General features: G+C 40.0%; 1 protein-coding gene across 4 annotated transcripts; it reads right to left on the bottom strand.

Moving 5' to 3' along the window:
* Positions 1-722: 722 nt before the first annotated feature.
* On the bottom strand, positions 723-25,113 carry Klkb1 (kallikrein B1). Of its 4 annotated transcripts, none has more exons than XM_006253121.5 (15): positions 24,005-25,113; positions 23,333-23,391; positions 17,433-17,595; positions 15,328-15,434; positions 11,932-12,091; positions 11,431-11,540; positions 10,154-10,274; positions 8,790-8,899; positions 7,758-7,920; positions 7,549-7,661; positions 6,918-7,086; positions 4,972-5,147; positions 3,813-3,908; positions 2,166-2,305; positions 723-1,421 (listed from the first exon to the last, which is right to left on the bottom strand). In XM_006253121.5, exons 2-15 carry the CDS (start codon positions 23,388-23,390, stop codon positions 1,230-1,232), a joined length of 1,878 nt encoding a protein of 625 aa, XP_006253183.1. In that variant the 5' UTR covers position 23,391; positions 24,005-25,113; the 3' UTR covers positions 723-1,229. The 4 variants fall into 4 exon arrangements, with proteins under 4 accessions (XP_006253183.1, NP_036857.2, XP_063131126.1 ...); NM_012725.2 differs by having other exon boundaries at positions 10,154-10,313; positions 24,005-24,067; XM_063275056.1 differs by lacking the exon at positions 23,333-23,391 and having other exon boundaries at positions 10,154-10,313; positions 24,005-25,110.
* Between the last annotated feature and the right edge of the window lie 87 nt (positions 25,114-25,200).

Here is a 25,200-nt window from a genome sequence, read left to right as displayed (position 1 = left end):
TTTGTAGACCAAAGCCCAGACTTTTATGTATCTATCAGTACAGGCGTTTACTCTAGGTTCCCTTTTGATTAACCCATGAATCAGCATTCCATGACTCTAGACCCGTATATCTTAGGAAAAGACATCAGGTACATTTTTTTTAACATGGCAAATGAATTCAGAAATCTGCCTGCATTTAAAAGCATAGACAATAAGCTAGCTGAGTGGGACCCCCATTACCCTGGGCCTAAACCAGCTCTGTCCCAGGATGACCTTGAACTCAGGAATCTGGCTGTCTTTGTAAACACAAATAATAAACTTAGCTGGGTGGGATCTTGCCCTGTGATAGCTATTCCCCAAATCTCTTTATCTCTTTAACTCCTTCAGTAGTATCTTTCTGACAAGCTGGCTCATAGTGTAGCTGCCTCTGTTCTCTTAGGTCCATGGATCTCCTTATATAATTCAGACTGTATCCTTATATTTTGCATTGTAGAGAAATTATATATTCTCATGTTTCCCACAATCTTAAGGGCTGCCCTGACAGAGAGGATATTCCCCCAATAATCTAGGCAGAGAGAATACTTCCCAAAGGAGGAACTTGAAATTTATACAAACAAGCCTAACATCTAGCTGGTTTTGCTCCAGGGGTGGGAAACCCTGTCACGAGCTCCTTACTCATGACCATGCAGGACTCAGCAGCAATGGCCAGAAAGGTGGTTTATATGAAAAGGTGCTCTGTCCCATCAAGTCCAAGTAGAACATCTTTTTATTGTAAAGGAAATGTTACAAAGATCTCTTTTTCCCAATGGATAGAACCAGGTTTCTCAGTTCTTTGCTCCAAGTGGAAGAACAGCATCAGGTTCCAGTACACAAATGTCAGAAGTGGACAGAAGGTAACTGTGATCTGCTGAGGTCCAGAGTCAACAGTTACATGAGAATGGTTCCAAGGACAACTACCTAATTTCACTACCTAATAAAAATCCTTTGACCATTTTATTTCCAAACAGGCTTGGTAATCTTTGGATAGTTCTCATTGGCGTTCCTGTTGCTCAAGGCAGGAAGCACGCTTGAGCATGGCGCTGTCTTTAGCAACTGTGTCTACATTTGGACTTTTAATCCTATGGTAAGGATGCGAGGTAGACACCACTATCGACATTTTGCAGAAGAGAACTCTGGAGCTCTAGTAGGACTTGAGGGCAGGTGGTAAAGCTGGTGCCAGCTGGGCTCTTCCCCATCAGTACCCAGCCTCCTCATGCTGGAGATGTCTCCAGAGCTCTTTCCTTGCTGCTCTGTATCTTCTCCAATATCCAGTCAATGTACTCAGCAACTTTGGTGTAGACTCCTGGTTGCTCCTTGCGGGCACAGCCTTCGCCCCAGCTGGTGATACCCACCAACTGCCACCTTCCACTATGTTTGCAAACTAAGGGGCCACCGGAATCTCCCTGGATCACAGTGAGTAGAAAAAAAATGATAGAGAGCTATAACAGTGATGATTCAAATTAGGAGCCCCTTGTTCAAAGATAGATGTCTTTAACATTTTGCTATCATATTTTACATATCACACATGCAACTTCTCAATTTCTCTGCACCCCATTAGCCATGAAGAAAGTAAGTGGATGGTTACAAGGCCAATTTATTCCCTCTCCCGTTCTCAGATAAACCCAACAATTTTAGCATCTTTACCCAAAGTTCAAATAAATCTGTTTCCTTGTATTTTAGCATGACCATGTATGTAAAATTGTCCTTAAATATGGCATGTCCCTGTACTGACTGTGACACACCCGTCACAGTCAATACAAATTCTAACGTAACTATTATAAGGAACACATGATGTGCATTGTGTGTGTTTAGTTTGTTAAAGGCTGTTTAAAAAGTCTCCAGGTCTGGGGCTAGAGAGATGGCTCAGCAGCTAAGAGCACTGACTGCTCTTCCAGAGGTTCTGAGTTCAATTCCCAGCAACCACATGGTGGCTCACAACCATCTGTAATGGAATCCGATGCCCTCTTCTGGTGAAAACAGTGACAGTGTACACTCACATAAATAAAAATAAATCTTTAAAAAAAAAAAAGTCTCCATGTCACTTAACTCTGCAACTTCAAAACTGAAACTAATGAAATGTAACTTGGGAAATTTGCTTTTGGATGAGCAGTCTCCAGTGAACTATTACGTATTTTTCCCAGAGTTACCTTACAAGCATCTATTCCACCTTCTTTGTAGCCAGCACAGATCATCTGCTTGGTTATAACATAATCTCTATATTTTTTCTGGCATTCTTCATTTGGTACCAAGGGAATAGTTGCCTTTTGTAGAATATTTTGGGTCTCACCTATGAAGCAATCAGGAAGTAGCATTAAAGAGAGGAAATACAATAAGTAGGGGAGAAAGAGGGAGGGAGAAAGGAAGCAAGAAGTGGAGGGAGAGCAGGGGAGGGAGATGGAGATGAAGAAGCAATGATCTGTGTTGACTGAAGCTCCCCTATCACCCAAGCTACCACAGACTTGGTTTCTATGATCTCAGCCATCCTCCTGTATCAACCAAGGCTCTCCTCAGAAAAATATGTTGTTTTAAACATTTGTACCTTTAATACGTGGATGCTCTTGCCTTTCATTGTTTTATAAATTCAAATTATAACACAAATATACAATTTATGAAAATAAATCCCAAACATTTAACAGCAGAGAAGTATTTTGTTCTACACCCATTTCTATATTTCTTGGTTGTATGTATGTATGTGTGTATATGTATGTGTGTGTATGTGTGTGCATGTGCACACATGTATATGTGTGTGTCCACGTATTTGTAGCCAAGTCAACATAGTGAAAATGAGGATTAATTGAATACAGTACTAACTGGTTCAGAAAATATAAAGAAGACACAGCCAATCATCTCTTTTTTTAAAAAAATCACTCAAACATGCTATCTGGCACTCAGTCTAAAAGGAAAACATGCTTATTTCTAGAGAAATGTCTCAAGTCTTAACACACAGATCCCTTGATTTGAGAGCCACGCATACAACTGATCTATCCATAAACTCCGAGGAAGGGAAGGAGAAAAACTGGCCTCTACAGTCTCTCCCTTCCAAGTAAGGCTGAACCCCACCCTCTGTTTCAAATGCAGATAACAAATACGGAAGTGTGATATTGTCACCAGCACTGCTGTGTAAGAGTCACGGATTCTTTGAATTGTAGTTACAACAGAAAGGAAGATATTGTTCTTGTGCATAGTTATTTAAACATTATGGTAGATATTCAAACAACTTGCTAAGGATTACATTAATACAGATGTATGTTTATCCCTGTGTGAAATTCTGCTAAAAATAATGGCAATTGTGCTGCAATCTACTTGTCTTTATGAATCTATGTATTTTACACAAGAAGTTAACAGCATAATTAGAGGGAAAGTTAGATTTATTATACTACAAATATATATATTTGGCACTACTATACTATAATATATATATATATATGGCACTGTCCTTAAAGAGATGCTGGCACTTTGGCTATTCATAGCAAGGGAGAGCATAGTAAACAGGGATGCTGTGAGAACTGGGGATCAGATGAGCTTCAGTGGACTTAAGAGCACCATAGGGTTACAGTTCTTGATGCAGAGTCATGAAAATGATCTCTATTATGAGTAATATGTTTAATGGATTAGCTCATCAGTTTTTAATGCAAAAAAGTCATATTCTTGGGATCATTTTGGAATGAACAGAAAGGCCATGAGTAAGGGCTGTTGAATGGATCTACAGAAGGATCATGACTACGGGTTGTTGAGTGGCTCTACTCCATGTACCTTAGCACATAAGAGAGGAACATTCCACATGCCAGGCTTACCTCGTTCCTTTGTGTAGCCCCATCCAGTCACCCAGCAGTTGGTATAAATTGTATTTGTGTCAGCTTTGGAAGGCAGGCATATTGGTTTTTGGAATTCTGAAAGAAAATTTCATGAATAGATTTAGGCTAATTAAAACCATAGATAGGGATCTGAAAAATTAATATCTATCTTTTGCCTTATTCTTTTTCTACAAAGCAACAGAGCAAGAATGAGCCATGTGGGACTACACGGGAGGAGTAGGGCGAACAACAGGAGTGGGAAGGGCAAGAGAGGGTGAAGGGGGTGCATGCAATCAAAACATACCATGCCCATGTATGAGATATAATGAAACCATTGCTGAAACTAAAGAGTATAAAGAATGGCCCTCCAGCCATTTCTAAAGCCCATGATTCAAGGAAATTCTCACAGTTTGAATGGCATTTCAGAATGAAATTTCCATGGGGAAGAGGGACTCTTCAACCAAAATGTATTGGTAAACATCCTTATGCTTTGGTAAACCTACACTGTAACAGAATTCAGAAGCAGAGCAAACATAGCCATGCTGTCCTGGTATTTTACTTGAATATCTTGCTTAATTATTGCAAGAAAGCAATGAAGTAGTCAGCACACATACAGTGGATATTAGAGGTGGAAGGAAGAAAGGCGAGCTGTCTAAGGACACATGACTGTTAGCAGACACTTGCAGCTAATGGTATTGGCAGGCATTCTGTTTCTGTGGAGTGATGTGCCACCAATGGCAGTTCCATTCTTCATGTTCCTCCACTGTCAGCCCAGTGTCTTCTTAGGCACTAACCTCTAGTCCCATTCATGTTCATATAGTTGTATATTCCTAAGCCCAAGCAAGAGTCATCCTGCCAATCTTGTCAAAAGATACCCAATGTCCCCAGATGTCAAAATCTTCCCTATACCAACTGTTTCAATACCATACACTCCGTTGCACTCTGAGAAAGTAATGAAGCTCTTTTGCCCCCTTAAGTAGCAGCAAATGCATGGTAGGTCGTGGGGTTTTTACTTCCCAGGCAGCCTCATCTCTCCCTCAGCCCCACCAACCAGGACACAAAGACAATTGCTGCAGATCTGTCTTCTCGCTCAAATTGAACTGGAAGCTAACGCCAATACAAGTGAATTGTACAGTTTCCCCTTAAATACGCTGCATACCAGTATAATTCAACGGTGTCTGAAGCTTTATTAAGGCAATATCGTAACTGCCTTCTGACATTTTGTATTTCTGATGAATAATAAGCTCCTTTATACTTGAGAAAGGCGTTTTGTTTGTAATCTCTGACAGATTAAGAATCCCGCCATATATACGCCACACGTCTGGATAGGGAATCCTAGGAGAGAAGCAGGAGAACAAAGTAACGTTGGCATCCTTCCTTGCTCCTTTTTCTTAGCACATTTCTTTGAAGGGGAGGAGGGAGAAGAACGAAAACATTCCATATGACCTAGTTACTTTTTCTGGCAAGGCCACCTATTGTTGTTTACAGCAGCAGTATTGGACTTCGAAGATTTAGTTTATAATAAAACTTTGTCCATGTGAGACTCCCTTTTGCCTGAAAAGATAATTTTTTGTTTTTGTGTGTGATTACATGAAGCAGGCACACATATTAAACATTTACTGATGATATATTATAAAGAAACTTACTACAAGACAATTTTTGGTGCACAGATAATTTTACCACTTATCAGCAAATGCACATCTTAATAGAATAACGTGTTTATTTATGTCGACATACATAATTAAAATATGTCTGAATATTTGATACTATAAGACAAAGAACATCCTCAATGCTTTTAAGAGTTTCTTAATATTTTACTTTTATAACTGATAATGCTAAGAACACCACTTCACATACATATGGAGGACCAAATGATAGTCTTAGATTAAGGACCATTTAGAAAGCTTTGGAAACTCTAATACCCAAACCCAAGTTCATTCAATGAGTTTTTATGAAACAATGTTGAAAATCAAAGTTTAACACTGTACAACCCAAAGGCGACTGTGACAAGACACATTTTAATGCTTTTGTTCTTTGAAATTAAACTCTTATGTTTTGTAAGAGCAGAAAACCTAAGGCACACGTACTACAGACACCATGGTTCACAACATTACATAATCTTCAGTCTGATTGTCTTTAGGGTACCATCTGTTGGTACTACACAGCATGGTGGCATGCACAGTGCACAGTAAGCATGTTGTATGTTTACAAACCCAGTGGAGTCCTGAAATATGCACAGGAGAGGATTCTCAGAATGCCTCAGGTTTGTCATAACATTTTATTTTGATTGAATTTTGGTCAGTGTTCCTTCAGGATCCCTTTACTGTTTCTAAAATCTTTGAGGGGCTCATATTCAGCTGAACTGTGTCCATATAGGATTACAGAGCACAGTATAAAAGCTGTGGTTGAAAATACTCAAAACAAACTTAACAATTGCTTTATATTTATTACAAGTAAAAATACGGGAATGCTTCTGTGCCTTTTGAAGAAGCTTTAGGAGAATTAAGTTCAGTTTACCAGACCTAAAAGCAATTGCTTTCATTACATCAGAGCCATCAAGCAGCTGTAACGATTAAAATAAGCCCCAGTAGGAATTAAGGTTATTTTGTTGCTTAAAATGTACCTACATATCTTTTGAATTTTAAATTGACCATGTAAAAGATATATAAGCTAAATTTAAAATCATAATATTTTCTAGACAAAGGCTTGGAAACTTTTATTATCATCAAAACAAATGCCTCAGGGCCAAGGAGATGGCTAAGTGGGCAAAGGGCTTGCTTCTCAAACATGAACATTCAAGTTCAGAGCCCCAACACTGAACTAGGGCTAAGAATGTGCCGGGAGACAGAGGCAGACAGATCTCTGGGACTGGCTGTGCAGCCAGTCTAGTCAAAAGGGTTAGCACTAGACTCAGTGAACAACCCTGTCTCAACAAATAAGAAAAGCAAGCAGTACACGAAGATACCTGAGGCTAACCTCTTTATATACACATGTGCAGGTAAGGGTCCATACACGTGCATGCTCACACACACACACACACACACACACACACACACACACACACACACACACACATTGGTAAAATAAGATGGATCGAAAACTTACCCATCAAAGCAATGGGCAGCCGTCAGTATCCATTGGCGTCCAATGATGGACCCTCCACACATATGATTCTGAGAAACCAACTTTACTTGCAGGCTGACCTGCCATGGCCACTCTCCTAAAGAAGAGTTTGTTCCTCCCACAATACGTGCATTTATTTTTGTCGTACAGTCTGAAAAGTGTTGAGATGTGTGGCAGAATTAGACACAGATCAGCATTCCCTCCCTTTATCCAAGGAAACTGTCTTAGTTAGGGTTTTTACTGTGCGAACAGACACCATGACCAAGGCAACTCTTATAAAGACAACATTTAATTGGAGCTGGTTTAGAGGTTTAAAGGTTCAGTCCATTATCGCCAAGATGGGAACATGGCGGCATCCAGGCATGCATGGTGCCTTCATCTGAAGGCTGCTAGCAGAATACTGACTTCCAGGCAGCTAGCATGAGGGTCTTATAGCCCATACCCACAGTGACACACCCACTCCAACAAGTTACTCCAACAGGGCCACACCCTGGGCCAAGCACATACAAACCATAACAGAAACCATATAAACAATCCCATTATATAAGACCAAGACATTCATCACAGCAGTCAAGCCAGCCATGCAGTTCCATAACAAGTGAGCTTCACTCACCAGAGCTCTCCACAACTTTACACAGTCTCAGAGAATAACCAGAGCTCCCCTGTGCCTCATAGGTGATCCTAGTTGGAGAGCCATCCGTGGATAACCTTAAGGAACATTTACACCTGGAAAAAAATGAACAGTACAAAATTAAACCCACAGAGAGAGAAAACTAGAAAAAAATTACCTTGCTGATTATCGTTAAAGAAAGGTTCCCTTACCCCTCTGCCTTGCAGTCTTGGGGAAGCAATGAGTAAGTAAAAAACTGACAGCGGATGGTCTTTGTACAAGTCTCTTGGCACGCATCTGCTCCCTGCACGAAGGTCGCGTTCAGTTCTTCCCCTTCGAAGGCAACTCCAGAGTAAATCTTGAAATGGCAGGGTTCTGCACCACATACAAACACCAAAGGAGATATGACAAGTCAGGACATAAGGCATATTGGCAACGTTTCTAGGGACTTGAGACCCATTTCATTAACTCTTAGAGGCTCCCAAGATGTGGTACACCTAGTGTTTGTCAACTTGACATAAAAGAGTCACCTGAAAAGATGGAACATCCCTTGAAGAATTGCCTCCCTCAGGCTAACTTAAAGGAATGTCTATGGGATGTTCTTTGGATTAATGATGGAAAGAAGAGGGTCAGCCAACTGGGGGGCAGTATCCACTCTGGGCAGGTGGTCATGGGCTACTGATACACACACACACACACACACACACACATCATATGCACATGATGCATACATCATATACATCGTATACTTATACATCTACAACCTATACATATACACATACACACACAAACACACATACAAACACATACACATATACATACATCTACACATCATATACACATACACACACAAACACGTACACATATACACATATACATACGTCATCTACACATCATATACACAAACACACACACAAACTCATACACATATACATACGTCATCTACACATCATATACACATACACACACAAACACACACATACACATACATACACATACACATATATGATCAATCACAGGAGCAAGTCAAAAAGGCAGCATTTCTCTGAGGTCTATGCTCAGTTCCTGTCTTTGCCTCTGCTTGAGTTCCTAGCCTGACTTCCCTCAGGAATCGGCTATAACAGGGACATGTGAACAAAACACCTCTCTCCTCCCCAACTTGCTTTTGGTCATGGTATTTATTACAGCAACCAAGAACCAAACCAGGACACAAGTCACACGCCATCGAGGTTGAGTGACATTACCAGGGCGAGCTTTTCTGCAGGTGAAGAGACTGTATCCAGATACAGCATTTTCTTGAATAATAGGGGGACTTGGTCTTCCACTTTTAGATGTCTTAAGAAAACAAACATTCCTATTAAAAATAAACAAGAAAGAGAAAGAAGACAGCATTAGAAGCACTAGACATATTCTTTCTTTCCTTCCTTCCTTCCTGTACAGATTGGTTTTGTGTGTCAGCTTGACACAAGCTGGAGTTATCACAGAGAAAGGAGACTCCCTTGAGGAAATGCCTCCATGAGACCCAGCTGTAAGGCATTTTCTCAACCAGTGATCAAGGGGGAAGGACCCAGCCCATTGTGGGTGGTGCCGTCCCTGGGCTGGTGGTCTTGGGTTCTATAAGAGAGCAAGCTGAACAAGCCAGGGGAAGCAAGCCAGTAAGTAACATCCCTCCATGGCCTCTGCATCAGCTCCTGCCTCCTGCCCTGTGTGAGTTCCAGTCCTGACTTCCTTTGGTGATGAACAGCGATGTGGATGTGTAAGCTGAATAATTCCTTTCCTCCTCAACTTGCTTCCTGGTCATGATGTTTTGTGCAGGAATAGAAACCCTGACTAAGACCCACCCTTCCTTCCTTCTTTCCTTCCTTCCTTCCTTCTTTCCTTCCTTCCTTCCTACCTACCTACTTACCTTCTTTCTTTCTTCCTTTCTTTTTAAAGCAACTCTGTAAATTGTATTCTGAGAAATTCTCTTCAGTCAGTCAGACAACAAGACTCCAAAATATCACAGGGCTTAAATGTAAATGGAGCCACCTCTCCCTCCGGCAAAAAAAAAAAAAAAAAAAAAAAAAACCTAGTAAGTACAGACAGCCAGAGAAGAGGACAGAGGATTAAAGTCCACCTTCTAATTAGAAAAAGAAAAAGAGAAGGCATCAAAGGACTGTTGGTTTGGATTTATGCTGCCTGCGGTATTACGTCCACACGCATCCTTTTGCCGGCCCCAGGGTATACATAAAGGAAGTGTTGTGTAAAGATGAAGAGGTCAGACTAGACCCTAGATCAGGGTAAGCAGGGCTCGGATTTCTCACAAGATTAAAGGATGGATTGCATGAGCAGCTGTTACCCAAGCCAATCCTCAACCTTAATGCCAGTGAGAACGCTGCCTGCTCCCTTTGCCCCTGCCACTGTGGTCTGAGTGAATAGCGCGTTTGTTTTATGGAAGAAGGAAAGTGTGAGGATGAATCTGCTAATCTGCGAAGTAACCTGCACCCGTCTGAAAAGCATCCTGTTAAACCACAGGCTCCAGCGCTGTTAGGGAAACCAGCAAGACCCTTGCAAGCCTCTGCTAGGACCGGAAAAGGCTAAGAAGGGAGCATATGCTGCTGACACTCACCTCTGTGATTCCGTCTCCCACTCATTCGTGTAGAATGTGAAGAAGAGGCAGTTGGGATGGAAGGTGCAAACGGTGCGACACACGAAGGCATCGGGGGTGACGACATGGCTTACATTCAGGTCTGCAAAGGCAAAGTGCTGGAAAATATCCATGGGGCAACCTGTGAACTCAGTGGTGAACATTTCTCAGTGACACGATGTGGAGTTTGCTTGCTTTTCAACATAGAAACTAAGGTGATTATGACAATTGGTATTTGCAGCAGTCAGCATCCTGAGTTTTAAATTGCCTGTTTCCCAGTCCTCTGGCATCTGGCTATAGCTGCAGGGTGCAGTCTAAGATAAGCGCAGTATACAAAAGGGAACACTGTTGAATAAAGAGCCCTATCTCCTATAGACAAGTTTCCAAAAACTAGAAAAGGGGAATATTAAAATTAAATAGTTAATATATTTAAGCCATCTGAATGGCACAGCCTGGTGGGGACACATAGAGAAAAGAAAACACAAATAGGGAAAGAGCTATGTTGCTTCTGACTTCTCAGTCTTTCAGACAGAGGTCATACCACAGAATTCGGAAACCTAACACAGGGCCTGGTGTAGGGCCAGCATTCAGTATTGGTACTATTTACTATAAGTGGACTGGTCTCAGTAAATCTCACCACTGACACCTTGGTGTCCTAAATTTGAAGGCAACTGTCCGGGTAATTCATTTAGCGCTACCTCTGTGTGTGAAGTTACAGGGCTTGGTTGATTCACGACAATGTGCATATTTCTCTGGATACGGATACCACAGAATGATCTTGTGGTTTTCTTTATGGTGGAGCTTCCTCTTCTAATGATGTTGTTGTAGGCATATTATAGTAAAACTAGAGGTTACAGCAACAGAAATTTATCACCTTTCCTAGAGGCTGGAAGGCCAAAGCAAGTCTTCCTGGGTGCCAGTCAAAGGTTGGCTTGCTTCTGTTCCTCTGTTCTATGTCCTTTTCAATGTCTACAGACCACTGGTACCCCTTTGGCTTTCGGACTCTTGTTCCACCTTTCAAGTCTATCTACCTCTGACACTGACCTCTCTGTTACCCGCTTTATCATCTAAGAACCCCTGAGAGTGGATAGGCACATATTCTGGTAATCCCAAATAACTCTGATTGCAAACTATTTCCACGTAATCACATCTATAAAAAGGCATCATATTCCTGGGTCCCGGGGAACAGCATGTGGATGTTTCTGGGAACCCTTCCTTAGGACATCACAGACACAGAGGAATAATCGTCATCTAATTACCGATCTCTGAGAGAGCACAGGACTTCAGTGAGAATCCAGACACCAGGTTGTCCACTGGCTTTATACTGGTGGGCGTTCCACTTGAACTGCGCTTCAGCAGGCAACTCTTCCTGAGTGTCAACAAAAGATGTTATGCTTCCTTCCTTGAGGTGTGCAAAGGTGTGCAGATAATATTTGTTACCACAAAGGGGCACAGTTGGGCCATTAGTGATCAATAGACACTTTTCCCTTCTGCAAAGGGGACAGGCGGCTGCAAATGGAGTGGCGGACATCATTGTCTGACATTATGCCCATACATAGCTTACCAGTCACTAAACGAAGTTCACTATCTCTGGGAGGAAATTCCACTGAAATTAAGTATGTAACTAAGAAATTTAAGGAAGGAAGGGGCTCAGGACTGCCCACCCCTTGTCTTTGACTGGAGGGAAGCAGACTTGTCTTTTTCACTGCGGATGCTGATGCATCCTGGAATGTCCTCTCAGGGAACCATGACTCACTCACCTGTACTCTGGTCTGTGAAATGCTTTTGTAGCATATGTGAAAAATTGGCAGTGAATATTATTTGTGCACAGTTTCTGGCATTCTTCAATACTGTCGGTCTTAGATATATTAAAGTTGGACCCTCTCATATCCAGTCCTTCGTATATGTCTTGGTGGCAAGCTGAAATGAAACACAGAGAGACATTCGACCATATATATATACATACATATATGTATATATATGTATTATAATATATGTATATTGGACACAGATAAACTGCTCAGCCCTCGGAGTCATTTTGAAGGCTAGTATCCCATTTTTGTGACCACCCTGGTAAGTACAGGAATTAAAATGTTTATCACGTGTCTAAATTATCAAGTGCTGCTAGACATTAGCTCACCGCAGGTGTGCTTAACCTGACCTTTGCATTAAACACAGGTTATTCTGCTTCTTAAACTGCAAGGGATATGCAACAATTCAGAACAATACAGTTTCAGAAGAAGGCTATCAGAGGTATTGATAAACCAAGAAAGCAACCGTCCTGATAGTGTGTGACAGAGACGCAAAGTAATTGACAAATATCGAGCCTTTGACTTCTGAGTCAAAAACAAACAAACAAAAACCCCAAACCAAAACCCAACAACAACGAAACAAAAAAACAGACAAATCAACAAAATCACGATCTGCATCTATTTCTCTTCCTTCATCTATTCAGGTCTGATTGTGATTTGTGACTGTTAGTCACAACACTGATATCTGTGTCGAATCTTTAACAGATTATCTCAATTTATTTATATGCACAATGAAATCATTTTCCTTCTTGCTTTAAAACTTTCTTAAATTCTATTAACCACCATCACCACTACCACCACCACCGCAGCCACCGAACCCTTTCTTGTCCTTTCAAAACTGGCTGGCTTGGAACTCCTGTGGTAACCATGGGAAGCCCTGAGTAACTGTGAAAGGAGCAGGTGAAATCTGTAGTTTGAAGTCCGTAGCCATGTGAAGGACCAATGGCTCAGCCCCATGGGACTTCGGCAAAGCCTTCCCTGGGTCTCAGCAACAGTGTTTAGGAACTATTGACCAGTGTGTACCGTGACGTCACCTTCTACTCCAAGATGATTACAGACCAAGAGGAGAGACCAAGAGGGAGACACCCCTCTGTGACTAGTTAACCCCTCCACTGTGCTGTGTCTAATAAGCACTCTGGGGATTGGAGGTTCAGTGCTCAAAGCTCACACTGTTCTAGCTTCTCTGGACAGGGGTCTCTGTGTCTGTCCTTTCTTATTCTCTTGATGTTCCTCTCAGTTTTCCAGGACCCAAGCCATGCTGGATGTGGTAATCTCCCACTTCAGATCAGGCTGGCTTTGAACTTAAAATGTTCTTTGCCCCTGCTTCCCTAGTGCTGGGATTATAGCCATGCACTAGCACGCCAGTTTTAAAACGTTTCTTCAGTTTATTTAAAATATCCCTTCATTGAAGTTTATCTTACATGTTAAAAATAGTTGATTCTTTTAACAGAAATCAAGCCAAATTAAGCTCTTAGGTTTTGTTTTTAAGACAACATAATTAGATTCTTAGTTAAGCAAGCAGTGTGTGTGTGTGTGTGTGTGTGTGTGTGTGTTAGCACAAACAATATTCTATTGTACATAACTATAAGTTTCTAAGAATTGTGAAATTAATTTAAACACAGGAGACAGACTGTATATATAAACTAATTGAAAAAGCATTATGTTAGGGTGTAGGGGTGCTAAGCTCCCAGCAGTTTACAGGGCAGAAAATTGTAAATCATAAAAATGGGGTTCTTTTAAATTTGCTTCAGATAAGAAAGGAAATGAACTGAGGATTGGGATGAAGTAGTTACAAATAAAACATATTTTTAATGATTATCTGTAAATATTAAGCCTGCCTCTCAATAGTTTTTACTAAAATTGGTTCCTGCAAACATTTTTTAACTTGAAGATCTTTCTCAAAGGTATTTGGGAGAAAGTTGCAAATAAACTTTAGAGCCAAACTCAGTGAAGAAGGTTAAGCTAGGGGGGAGGGGGCATGTGACAACTAAGCAGCTTTGGAAAAGGCATAATGTTTCTATTTTTTTATATTTTGTTGTTGGTCACAATAATTAGACACAACATTTCATCAAATAATATGCAGCAAGTTATATTGGTATATGGGTTTGATCTTATAAGATAGAGAAGATATTACACCAGTGAAGCAGTATTTATAACTAAGCCATTGTCACCCTTCATTAACTCCCTAAAGCTTAAGTTTCAGACTCTGACTGTATATGTGGTGAGAGGGTTGTTGTTATTGGGGCAAAATGAGAACATTTGAAATTTGAGCCTACGGAATGAATGACGTTAAAAACAAAGCTAAACGATACAACCCAACTCATTCTTTGTTAGCACTTTCACTTTCTAACAGCCCCCATCGTTTTATTAAAACGCCCTCTTTGTATTAAGCCTTTAAGATGGTGTGGAAATTAGGATGTTGTTTCCTAGGACATCAGTTACAATGGTGGCCTGAGAGAAAGCTCTCTAACATCCTTGCATTTACACCCCTTGCAAGAAATAGTATGCTTAGCAAGATTGACAGAACTCAGTCCTGCAGTCTGGACTGAGTGACAAACAAGATCTCTTAAGCCAGCATTTCTGAACCTGTGGGTCATGACCCCTTTTGGGGGGATTGAAAGACCCTTTCACAGGAGTTGCCTAAGACCACTGGAAAACACAAATATTTATAATTATGATTCATAAGAGTAGCAAAATTATAGTTATGAAATGGTGATGTAAATAGTTTATGGTTGGGAGCCACCACAACAAGAGAAAGAGCTGCAGCGTAAGGACAGTTGAGAGCCACTATCTTAAACCCTTCTCAATGACCCTAGTGGGGGCCAGAACTTTTCAGAACTTTTTTTGTTGTTGTTGTGTCTGACTGCACCAACCTTGGCCATTACCATAGAGTACCATCTCTCCCAGTTGTAACCACCTAAATTGTCCCCAGAGAATACCAACTGTTGTTTGATGTGGAAAGGGCACAATCAGTTCTGGTGGTGACAATGACTTACTCTCCAGGGTTCACTTTGGGGTGAGATGTGTCCTGAATCTTATCTGAAATGTCTGCTATGGAACAGAAGACCTATTATCTGGACTACACATTCATTTCCCACAAATCTTACATTGTGTGTGAGTACTATAGATAATGGAAGCCCTTTAAGGCCGTGCATTACAACTGATAAAGACATGAACATTATCAGGAAGAAAGACCCCTCCTTAGGTCCATGATGCTGCTCCGTCTGTTATCTTTCTCGGTGTTCTCTTCTAAAAGTCCATCATAGTATAGACTTTCAGCAAAAACTACTCTGAGTTTGAGTGCTAGTAACATAAATTTAGTTGGAAAAAAAATCCACATCTTACCACTTAATTGATGGCCACACTGTTTTAAAGAATGACCAGAAATGGCCCCTGTCCGGTGTATTCTTGGCAAAGTCCCTGTAATGCTCTCTTTCATGAAGCACCCAAACCTGGTTTAAAAAAAAATCACATTTTAAAAGGGGAATAAAACGACAAATACACATTAAGAAATTATACAGCATTTTGGATATGTTAATAAATAAAATAAGGTCAGGAAACTAATTACATTTCTCGACATGTGCTGGAAAGGACATTCTTAAGACAAGTTCATACTATCTACAATCGTTGGTTTTCTTAGTGTTCATGCTTCGAGTGCAGAAGGCCACCCACATCCCAGAGTTGAGGATTATTTCATAGCTCCTCTTTCCAGAAGATAATCGGTTTTGGTTTTGGTTTATGTGGGACTGAGGAGGAAAGCCTGGGCTTCAGATATGTTCATCAAGTGCTAATCACTCAACAGCCTCGTTCTTCCCATTCCACTGCCAGCTTTTATTTAGTCTATTTTGAGAAAAGATCTTGTTAACTTACACAAGCTGATTTTAAAACCAATGATTCTCCTGTCTGAAACTTCTACGTTTTCTAAAATGGTGATTATTTTTATAAATATTGTAATTTACTTTAAAAAATTTGAATCAGCTAAGTTGGGTCTGTATGTGATATTCATCTGGTTTATTGATCTGGTAGTTTCCATATAAGGGGAGGTTTTTTCAATCTTCAATATCAGCTCGGTGTTAACTTTACTCTTTATAAGAATCCTAGGACCTAGTTCAAGTTTTAAAAAAAGTGAATCACACATACAGTCTGGGTTTTGGTTTTGTTTTTGTTGTTTTATTTTGTTTTGTACAGGTAAGCATGTAGAGATCAGAGAATGAGTTTCAAATTTCTAATTCTTAAATTCAGATAGACCGAAGATAAAAGTAATGTGTATGAAAATGGAAGGCAAAAATTTACATTTGACTATTGATCAAATGAAAGAAAATTAAGGTAAAATTCCGAACTATATTTCTAATATTTGTCCTTGCCAAAATTACCACTTAATGATACACGCACATGCATACATGCACATGCATGCACATACACAGAGAGAGAGAGAGAGAGAGAGAGAGAGAGAGAGAGAGAGAGAGAGAGGCTCACTACATATACCATTGAGGCTTGCCTGCTGGATTTCAAATCTATTATCAACAAAATTCCTGGTTTGTACATCTTCAACTTTGCTCCCCATAAATACGGTAACAAGTAAAACAAATATATTTCTTTATGCAGGTGAAATTTTCACCTTCTATCAGCAAGCAATATATATATATGATTAAAATATATATATATATATATATATTTGATAAAGTATAGAATCCTTGCGAAGTTCCATGCTTCCTTTTCAAATGACTACTGTAACTGGATAGAAGGTCCCTGAATTGTACAGTCTCTGGATCTGGTTAATTTGGGTGTGTGATTGTTTCATTTGTAGCATTTGTAGTAAATTATAATTAATGCATAATAAATCATGAATAAAACAGAAAATATATAAAGGAATGCTATTTAGTGCTGAAGAAAAATCAAATCACAAAAACTGTATGAAAATGGATGGACTTAGAATGTGTGATATTAAGTGAAGCCACATAATCTCAGAAAGGAAAAAACTCATGTTCTCCCTCAGATGCAGAACCTGACTAATAACATATTTATACACATAACAAGTGTACACGTGGGGACAGTATAGCGTGTTGAAAGTGAAGAAGAAAGCTAAGTATTACAGCGTGAGGAAGGACCCGTTCTTGTTACACGCTCTGTCTTCAGGCCTTGGCTGAAGCATCACTCCCTCCTATGCTGTGTGAACAAATGCCGTGGTCGTTTAGAATCTCCGTCTCTGGGTTCAGCACTCTAGTAGTTTGCATTGGAGAAAACCCAGCCTAGGAGCTTCTGATGCAATCAGTCTGTGAACACTCTGAGAACTATGACACCAATTTTGCATACGACAGGAAGCTATTTGAGAAACGTCTCACCCGGCAGTGATAAAACAGCACATCTTACCTTTTATCTGTCTCCTTGATTGGACTCACGGACATCTTACCTTTTATCTGTCTCCTTGGTTGGACTCACGGACATCTTACCTTTTATCTGTCTCCTTGGTTGGACTCACGGCAAGGAAGCTGAAGAGCAGGCACCTGGGGTGAAACGTGCACATCTTCTGACAGTGCTGGGCATCCGGGGTGTAGATGGCAGCCAGATCCCCACCTCTGAAGAAGGTATTTGCATACAGTTGTGACAGACACCCTGTGATATAAAAGTTGATTCCGGAGAAAGTGTAACCATTTTAGTAGAAATACATCTATGTTGTTTTTCCTTTTTATTTATCCCAATGACTACCCAAAGATATATACAACCACACAGGTAGAATGAAACATATGACAACTGTTTAAACAATACAGCACGCTATTTAAAGTCATCCTATGGGCCCCCGCGGGGCGTAAAAAAAAAAAATAAATAAAGTCATCCTATGGACATTTATGCATAAAATTGAATAAATTTATGCAATAAAATTTTTATTGCCTATATAATTTTACATAAAGTATCTGTTAAAATATATTTTTTCTGCCTGCTGTCTAACAGGCTGGGGAAACATCTCACCTTAAAAATGGAAATACAGCATTTTTTCAAAACGCTTTTAGGACAACAATCTCCCTAGATTCCTCAGCGCTTTAAGGGCGACTTGAGGTCAGGACTATTATTTGCATTTCTTTTTTTTTGTTTTTTCCTTTTTTTTTTCCATGAAGGAAGTCAATAACTGAGTCTCAGAGTTCAGATGTCATTAGTACCACACAGTGAATAAATATCCTCGGACATAAACTCATCCTTCCTGACTCACAATCCTTTTCTGTCCTTTTTTCCAGCACAGCAGGTGCTGTCCCATGATGCTGTTTACCCAGCCTTACTTAAATAAAATAATAAATATTGAGTACTGATTTCCTACTAGCTCATTTCTTAATAAAATTGTATTTGTAGAGACCCACATTCAGACATTACACACACACACACACACACACACACACACACACAGAGAGAGAGAGAGAGAGAGAGAGAGAGAGAGAGAGAGATGGGGGGAGGGGAAGAGAAGGAAGAGTCAGAGTCCTTAGGACACATAGCTCTGATGGTGTGTCTCCATCAAATCCCTCCCCTCAGAGCTGAGGGATTCCTGTGAAAGAGGAGGGAGAAAGACTCTAAGACCTAGAGGGGATGGAGGACACCAAGAAAACAAAGTCCTGTGATTCCACTAAGTCAGGCTCATATGAGCAGAGACTGAAGAACCAGGGCCTAGACAGGTCTGCACAGGGTCCTCTACATATATTTTATAGCTTTCAGCTGAGTATTTTTATGGGACTCCTGAATGGGTCTCCGATTCTTGTGCCTTCTCTTAGGCTCTTTTCCTTCTGTTGGGTTGCCTTGTACAACTTTCATGTGATGGTTTCTGTTTTATTATATTTTATTTTGTTGTGTCTGATTGCTATCTCTTAGAAGTTTTGTTCTTATCTAATGAGAGGCAGAAAGGGATTAGACCAGGAGAAGATGGGAGGTGGGGGTGGAACTGGAAGGGGAAGAAGAGGGGAAGTCATAATCAGAATATATTGCATGAGAAAAGACTCTATTTTCAATATAATGGGGAAAGGCTAAATAATTTTCAAATTATTACAAAAATGAAAGTAAGCTAACTTGAAAATAAGATACACTGCTTGTGCTGACTCACAACTCCATTATGTGGGTATCCTGCACCCCATATATCATTAGAGAACTGTCTTTAAATCCATTGAAGAATTCGGATTTCCCTGAAAAGATTCAGTTCAAATCATTTTACTTAGCTTTCCAACAGGCAGCCTGTCCATTTTCAGCAGTCAAGTTTTCATTAATTATGCAATACTCCAGTGGCAGTGTTGTCCATGTTGCCATTGTTTGTTAAGGAATAGCTATCTAGACAATACGTTTTTCAATAAGAACCGGAAAGTTAAGAGTTTCTATGTTCTACTTATATGGAGATCCTGCCACTGAGTCCAATTTGGATGAGGCAACCTTGCAATACTGTTTTTCTTCTTATCAGAGGGGTGTTGCCATGCCTACCTTCTTAAGTCAGATTTATATTTGGAAAGAGGAGATTTTCCTGGGTAATTGCTCCTAGGAATATATGTTCCCAAGTGTACAACCCAGGCTGTCCCATTTGCACAACACACTGAGTAGCAGGCCCAGTGCTGACAGTAGCTATAAAGAGACTTGCTTTTTTTTTTAATGTGTTAGCATCTCATAATTATTGAGCAGAGACTCCCTCACTATCCCATTGCACAGACACATACAAAATCACAAACCATCATCGAGTGGCAGCCTAGAAGTTTCTATCCTGCAGTTGAGTGTTGGTAAACTAACACGTGACTCAGTCAATGAGAATGAATGAGTCGAAACATTCTAACTGGAGAATGGATTATCCTCCTCAGTTGATGATGGCAGCAATGATAACGATGGTGAGCAGTAATGATTAGAACAATGACAGCCTTGTTTGCACAGAGTCTGTATGACCTAATTGATCTATAATGATGTCTTTCAATAAACTGCAGGTCCATGGACCATGACTGAGTTATTTAGTCATATTAAAAATGTACATAATCAAAAAGAAAGAAAAGGAAAAATTCCATAGATAAATGAAGCATCTTAACTCAAAACTCTAGGTGAGTGGCAGAGAGAAAACTGAGCCTCCACATGTTGTCCTCTCATCTCCACATGTGCTCCACAGCACATGTGTATATATGTATACGCATGTGCAGATATAGAGTAAAAATAAATAAATGCTAAAACTTTTAAAATTCAGCATCAGATATGAAAAGATAATTTACCGAATTAATAAAAGTAACTATATGTGTATAAAAGCTGCTAACAGTGCAGGAGCCACCCTTCCTAGATAAAGGTAGCTACTCTCTCTCATCAAAGAAGCCTCTCTTGGTAGCAAATGGACACTGATGGTTTGTATTTGCTCAACTCAGGGATTAGCATGATTCGAAGGTGTGGCCCTGTTGGAGTAGATGTGCCACTGTGGGTGTGGGCTTTAAGACCCTCATCCTAACTGCCTGGAACTCAGCATTCTGCTAGTAGCTTTCAGATGAAGACAGAACTCTCAGCTCTGCCTGAACAACGCCTGCCTTGGACACTACCATGTTCCTGCCTTGATGATAATGGGCTGAACCTCTGAATGTGTAAGCCAGCCCCAATTAAATGCTGTCCTTTATAAGACTTATCTTGGTCATGGTGTCTGTTCACAGCAGTAAAACCCTAACTAAGACAGACACCATCACAAAAATCCACAACTGGACACAATGCGGAGGTCAACATACTGTGGGGCTCCCAGCCCCAGTCGATATATCTACATCTCATATCCCAAACCTATGGCTCGAGGGATATCATGAAAGAGAACACAGAAAGGTAATGATAGCCAGAATATCAGGAAGTTTGCTGTGAAACAGTCCCTCCCAGAAGGGACCAGAACGATGGCAATATCAATGGATGTAGTAACATGGAAGGGGGAATTTCATGGGGCCCCACCTTAGACAAAGAACTATAGGCAGCTAATGACCTTTTGGAGAAAGAGAATTAACCTTTTCCAGAGCTGAGCCCACTTACTAGTTGTTCAATATGCACAAGCACACACAAACCATATACCCACAAACAAAAATGGACTCAACAAGTTGCATTCATACATCTCTGTGTACATATGTACATATGTAGCATTAATACTAAATGAAAAGAGAGGCAATCAGCTTCAGAGTGAGGGGAACATGGGAGAAGCTCAAGGAAGTGTTCCTAGGAGAAACTAGAGGGAGGAAAGGGGTGGTATAATCCTAGTGTCAATTAAAAACATTTAAAAACTATCATCATTCACAAAGTCAATACATACAAGCTACAGATTAATTCTTTCTAAACTAGAAAAACAAATACACGATATTCCACCTGATATTTCATATTAGTGATAATTTAGATAACTTTCTAAAAAAGAAATCATTGTCTAAATCTTTATGATATTTTAAGAATGTAGATAACACATTCTTTTTCTGAATTAACAATATAATCTCTTAGAAATGATATGTCAATATTAAATACATTTTATGTTAAAAAAACAAAATGTAAGAGTCTCAGACTCAGAACACTGGGTTAAACAGCCAGGTTAACAAAGATTAAACTTGAAACAATATTTGTGTGCTGGCTTTGTTCACAAATAAAAGAAAATCAATCAGAGCAGTTTGAATATAAATGAGTTTAACAGTTCAGAAACCCATGTGTCCACAGCCAATGGCTTATGGAGCACTAGACACTGCTCAGGAATGGCATCCATGCACAGTGTGTCAGCGTTGATTTACTCTATTGTGTGATGCTGCCTTCATCTCAAGATGCACACTAGTAAGGCAGGACCAGCAGCTCAAGTTGAGTTGGAAATAAAAATAAATCTGAGCCTTTTTCTAAGTCTGAGAAAAAGCCTGTTACAAGACTAGCTCTGGTCAGGTCATCACACCAGCACTGTCTGCAGTTCTGGTCTGACTGCAGCAGGAGAATCATCTCCAGTACCATGTGGGCCATCCGTTGGAGATGGTTCCTCAGGAAGAAATCTGGATGCTATTTTAGAACGGTGATCCTACGCCAGACTACAAAGTAACAGATGCCTGTTAGGGCTCACTCTAACTGGGATGGTTGAACACTCCCACATGCTCGTAGGGAAAACCAAACAGAGGATGCCTTTCTGGAAGCTAATACCATAATGCATGCCATAAAACCTTCAAAGGTATTCACATGTTTGTATCTAAAAATTTTTATTTCTAAAATTTGAATCAGTAGAAATAATTGAATGTGTGCATAGAATGTCACATGCATACAGAATAGCGTGAAGAAGAACGAATGACAAAAGTGCTTGTTTGTGTTAACATTAGCTATAAATAGCAAAGGTAAGTCAAAAATGATTTGTCATTAATAGTCATAATTTCTCATTAAAATTATTATTCACGAATAACACTTTTATACAACAGATTCATGCAGAAAAATAAGAAAGACTAAAGAAAAGCAAGCAATCATTATTTTGTACTTTAGGACTATGTAAAGTACTTGTTCTCAAGTATTAAATGTATTTCCATGTCTCACGTTCCTGTCATGATCGTAAATTTTATAGCCATGGCCCATAGCATCTCTGACTACCACTGCTCGTGTTTAATTGGTTTGATCATGGCAGTAGTTGTGGCACAGAAAAGCAGTTACAGTTGATGGGCCAGATGGAGGGAGCAGAGAGGGAAAACAATGAGTTTACCCAGAGAAATGGCTTCTATTGACAAGGATAAGCTCATCTTTGCCAAATACTTGAGAGTCAAGATCAGCCCTTGAGGTGTGGCTAGACAAAGTCAGCTTTGATCGGAATACTATGATATGCCCAGGGAAATCTCACTCTATAATGACTATTGAGAAGGGGGTGTCCAGGGCCATGCTCACATTCTGAACCGTAATGGAATTCACAGAGAAAGAACACTGACATCTAGTGTTAAAGCTGTCCATCCACACTACCAAAGGGTTACTACACTCATTAAATCCAAAGCAGGTGTTTTCAGTTCAGAAATGGCTCTCTATGCCTTATATTAAAAATACCATATACTAATCAGAAGCTTGGATTGGACTCAATCATTATGCAATATCTGATATTCTTTCCGATTTTCAGGTAGAGTTTTTATTTAGAGGGCTGGTAATAAACACAAGCAAATCTTTGGGGTGGGAGGACTCTGCTAGAGAGAAATCTTGATACAGAAATTTCTGCTAGCAGAAGCATTGAAGCTTCTAAGTTCCCCCCCCACCCCGTTCTGTGTCAGGAGTAATGTATCTAAGGAGAGGTTCTTGCCTTGGACTATCAGCAGCTGCCTTCTTCCCCAAAGCTTTTAAAGGCTTTCTCCAGGAGTGGTATAGTTTCACACACTAACTTAATTTGAACTCCCAGGCTAATACTTACCACAGGAAACTGTAGCGAACAAGGAAACAAAATAACCCACTTGTTTGAATAAAATCATCCTTTGAAAGAAAAAAATAAATTTAGCTACTACTAGGTTGAGATCATGTTTACCATGTATTTAATAGACAATTTAATTTAATGTACACTTCACCTTTTTGGTAAATGTCTAAATTGCAAATCACAACACATAATCACCAGGAGAAAGAGGATTTGGAGGAGGGGACATTTTGGATATAGAAAATTAAAATATTTATCATGCTCCCCAAGATACAAATTGAGACCTCTAGACTACAATTAGTGTGTATTAGTGTATTTATTGTTAATTTTGAAGAATTATTTCTATTAATTTTGTAAAGAGAGTTGATACAAATAATTAAACACTTATTAAATTTCTAGATTTATGCAAAATTATTATGAATGAGTACAATAATATCACCCACAACCCCCACATAAAGAGCATCTTTGAAAAGAATCAAAAGCTTATCCTTGGCTTTAAAATATTTTACATTAATATAGCTGTACAAAGAAAAACAATTCCTTGTAGATTTTCTAAACCCTCAGGAAATTAGTGCATTACACCAATAGACTTTTTCATGCAGATATAGTTATACTTTTTTAAAAAAATAAATTCCTAAGACATAGGCTACAATGAGAATGGTGGAGAGTAGCTACCTGGAAGGATGGTTGCTTTGTGCTGCTGGAGGAGAAGGAGTCTTCACATGAAGCTAGTCTTCAAGCTCTCCGAATATGGCACTGAGGTTGGTCTCTGCTTGGCTCCAGTGTTGACACTGGGCTTCTGGCATCAGTGTCTTCTGTTTGACCTGTCAATACAGTCCATGGACCTTCCAGTCCAGGTTCAAGTACTTAATATGTTACCGATTCCAGAAAGTCATGTAAACACCATGACAAAATTGGAATCTCCACCACGCATCCCTTTGCAGAAGAATCCATGGGAACAATTCCCCATGCCTTTCCAAGTGTTAAGAAAGCCAGATGATAGGTTACAGCCCCCGGTGAAACTGTGGACATAGTGAATAGGCATTGAAGAGTGTTCGATCCTTCACTTTAACCATAAAACCCTGCTACTAAGCCTGGGCAGCACAGAATGGCGATGTGTTCCCTATGAATAAAGACAGATGTAAACAAGTCCATTCCAGGAAATCCCAGTTATCAGGCTGACCCTGCAGACCCAGGCTCCAGGATGATACCTCAGGCCAGCCACCAGATTGTCCCATTTCCAGGGCTCATTTCCAGGACAGCGATTGTAGATTCAGGAACAAACCCATGCCCACGGGCTTGAGTTCGTTAACATGGCCACTGGAGGCTCAGTTTTCAGGTTCATTTCAATATCAACATGTTAAGGCAGTCCTCAATCATAAGATCGTGGCCCCACTGATCTGAGGATTCAAGCATGGGCTCTAGGAATTCAGTCATCAATGTAATCACGGTGGACCCTGATGCAATGCTCTTTTCTGTGGACCCAAGATTCAAACCTAGCCTTGCATATCCAACTCTAACTACACAGTTGGCTAACCCAGAATCCATTGATGAGATACATGACTACTAGGTTTGCCCAGTGAAGCAAGCTTTAAAAGTCTAAAATCATCGTGGAGCTTACAAGACATCTCAGTAGGTCAAAAGCATTTGCCATCAAGCCTGATGACCTGAGTCCAATCCCCAGAACCTGCACAGAACACACACACATAGCCTTGCAATGGGTGAATAAATAAATTTTTAAAAATTAAATTTAAAATAGCCTCTTATCTAAAAGTGCAAACACCAACACAAAGCCAGAAGATCACAAATAATCAGAAAAGAAAAACAAAATCACCAAAAGAAAAAAATTAGGAACTTATAAGCAACCCTAA

This window comes from Rattus norvegicus, chromosome 16 (genome assembly GCF_036323735.1).
Source record: "Rattus norvegicus strain BN/NHsdMcwi chromosome 16, GRCr8, whole genome shotgun sequence".
NCBI lineage: Eukaryota > Metazoa > Chordata > Mammalia > Rodentia > Muridae > Rattus > Rattus norvegicus.
The sequence above is the reverse complement of the archived record's forward strand: the minus strand, read 5'-3'. Positions and strand labels throughout refer to the sequence as shown.

What these genes read in the sequence shown, in the direction of transcription:
- Klkb1 (NM_012725.2), bottom strand. Translation starts at nt 23,390, where the DNA reads ATGATTTTATTCAAACAAGTGGGTTATTTTGTTTCCTTGTTCGCTACA. An exon ending in CTGCAGAAAAGCTCGCCCTG is followed by an intron (nt 7,921 to 8,789) that starts GTAATGTCACTC and finishes TATGTGGTGCAG; the next exon opens with AACCCTGCCATTTCAAGATT. An exon ending in CAAGACTGCAAGGCAGAGGG is followed by an intron (nt 7,662 to 7,757) that starts GTAAGGGAACCT and finishes ATTTTTTTCCAG; the next exon opens with GTGTAAATGTTCCTTAAGGT.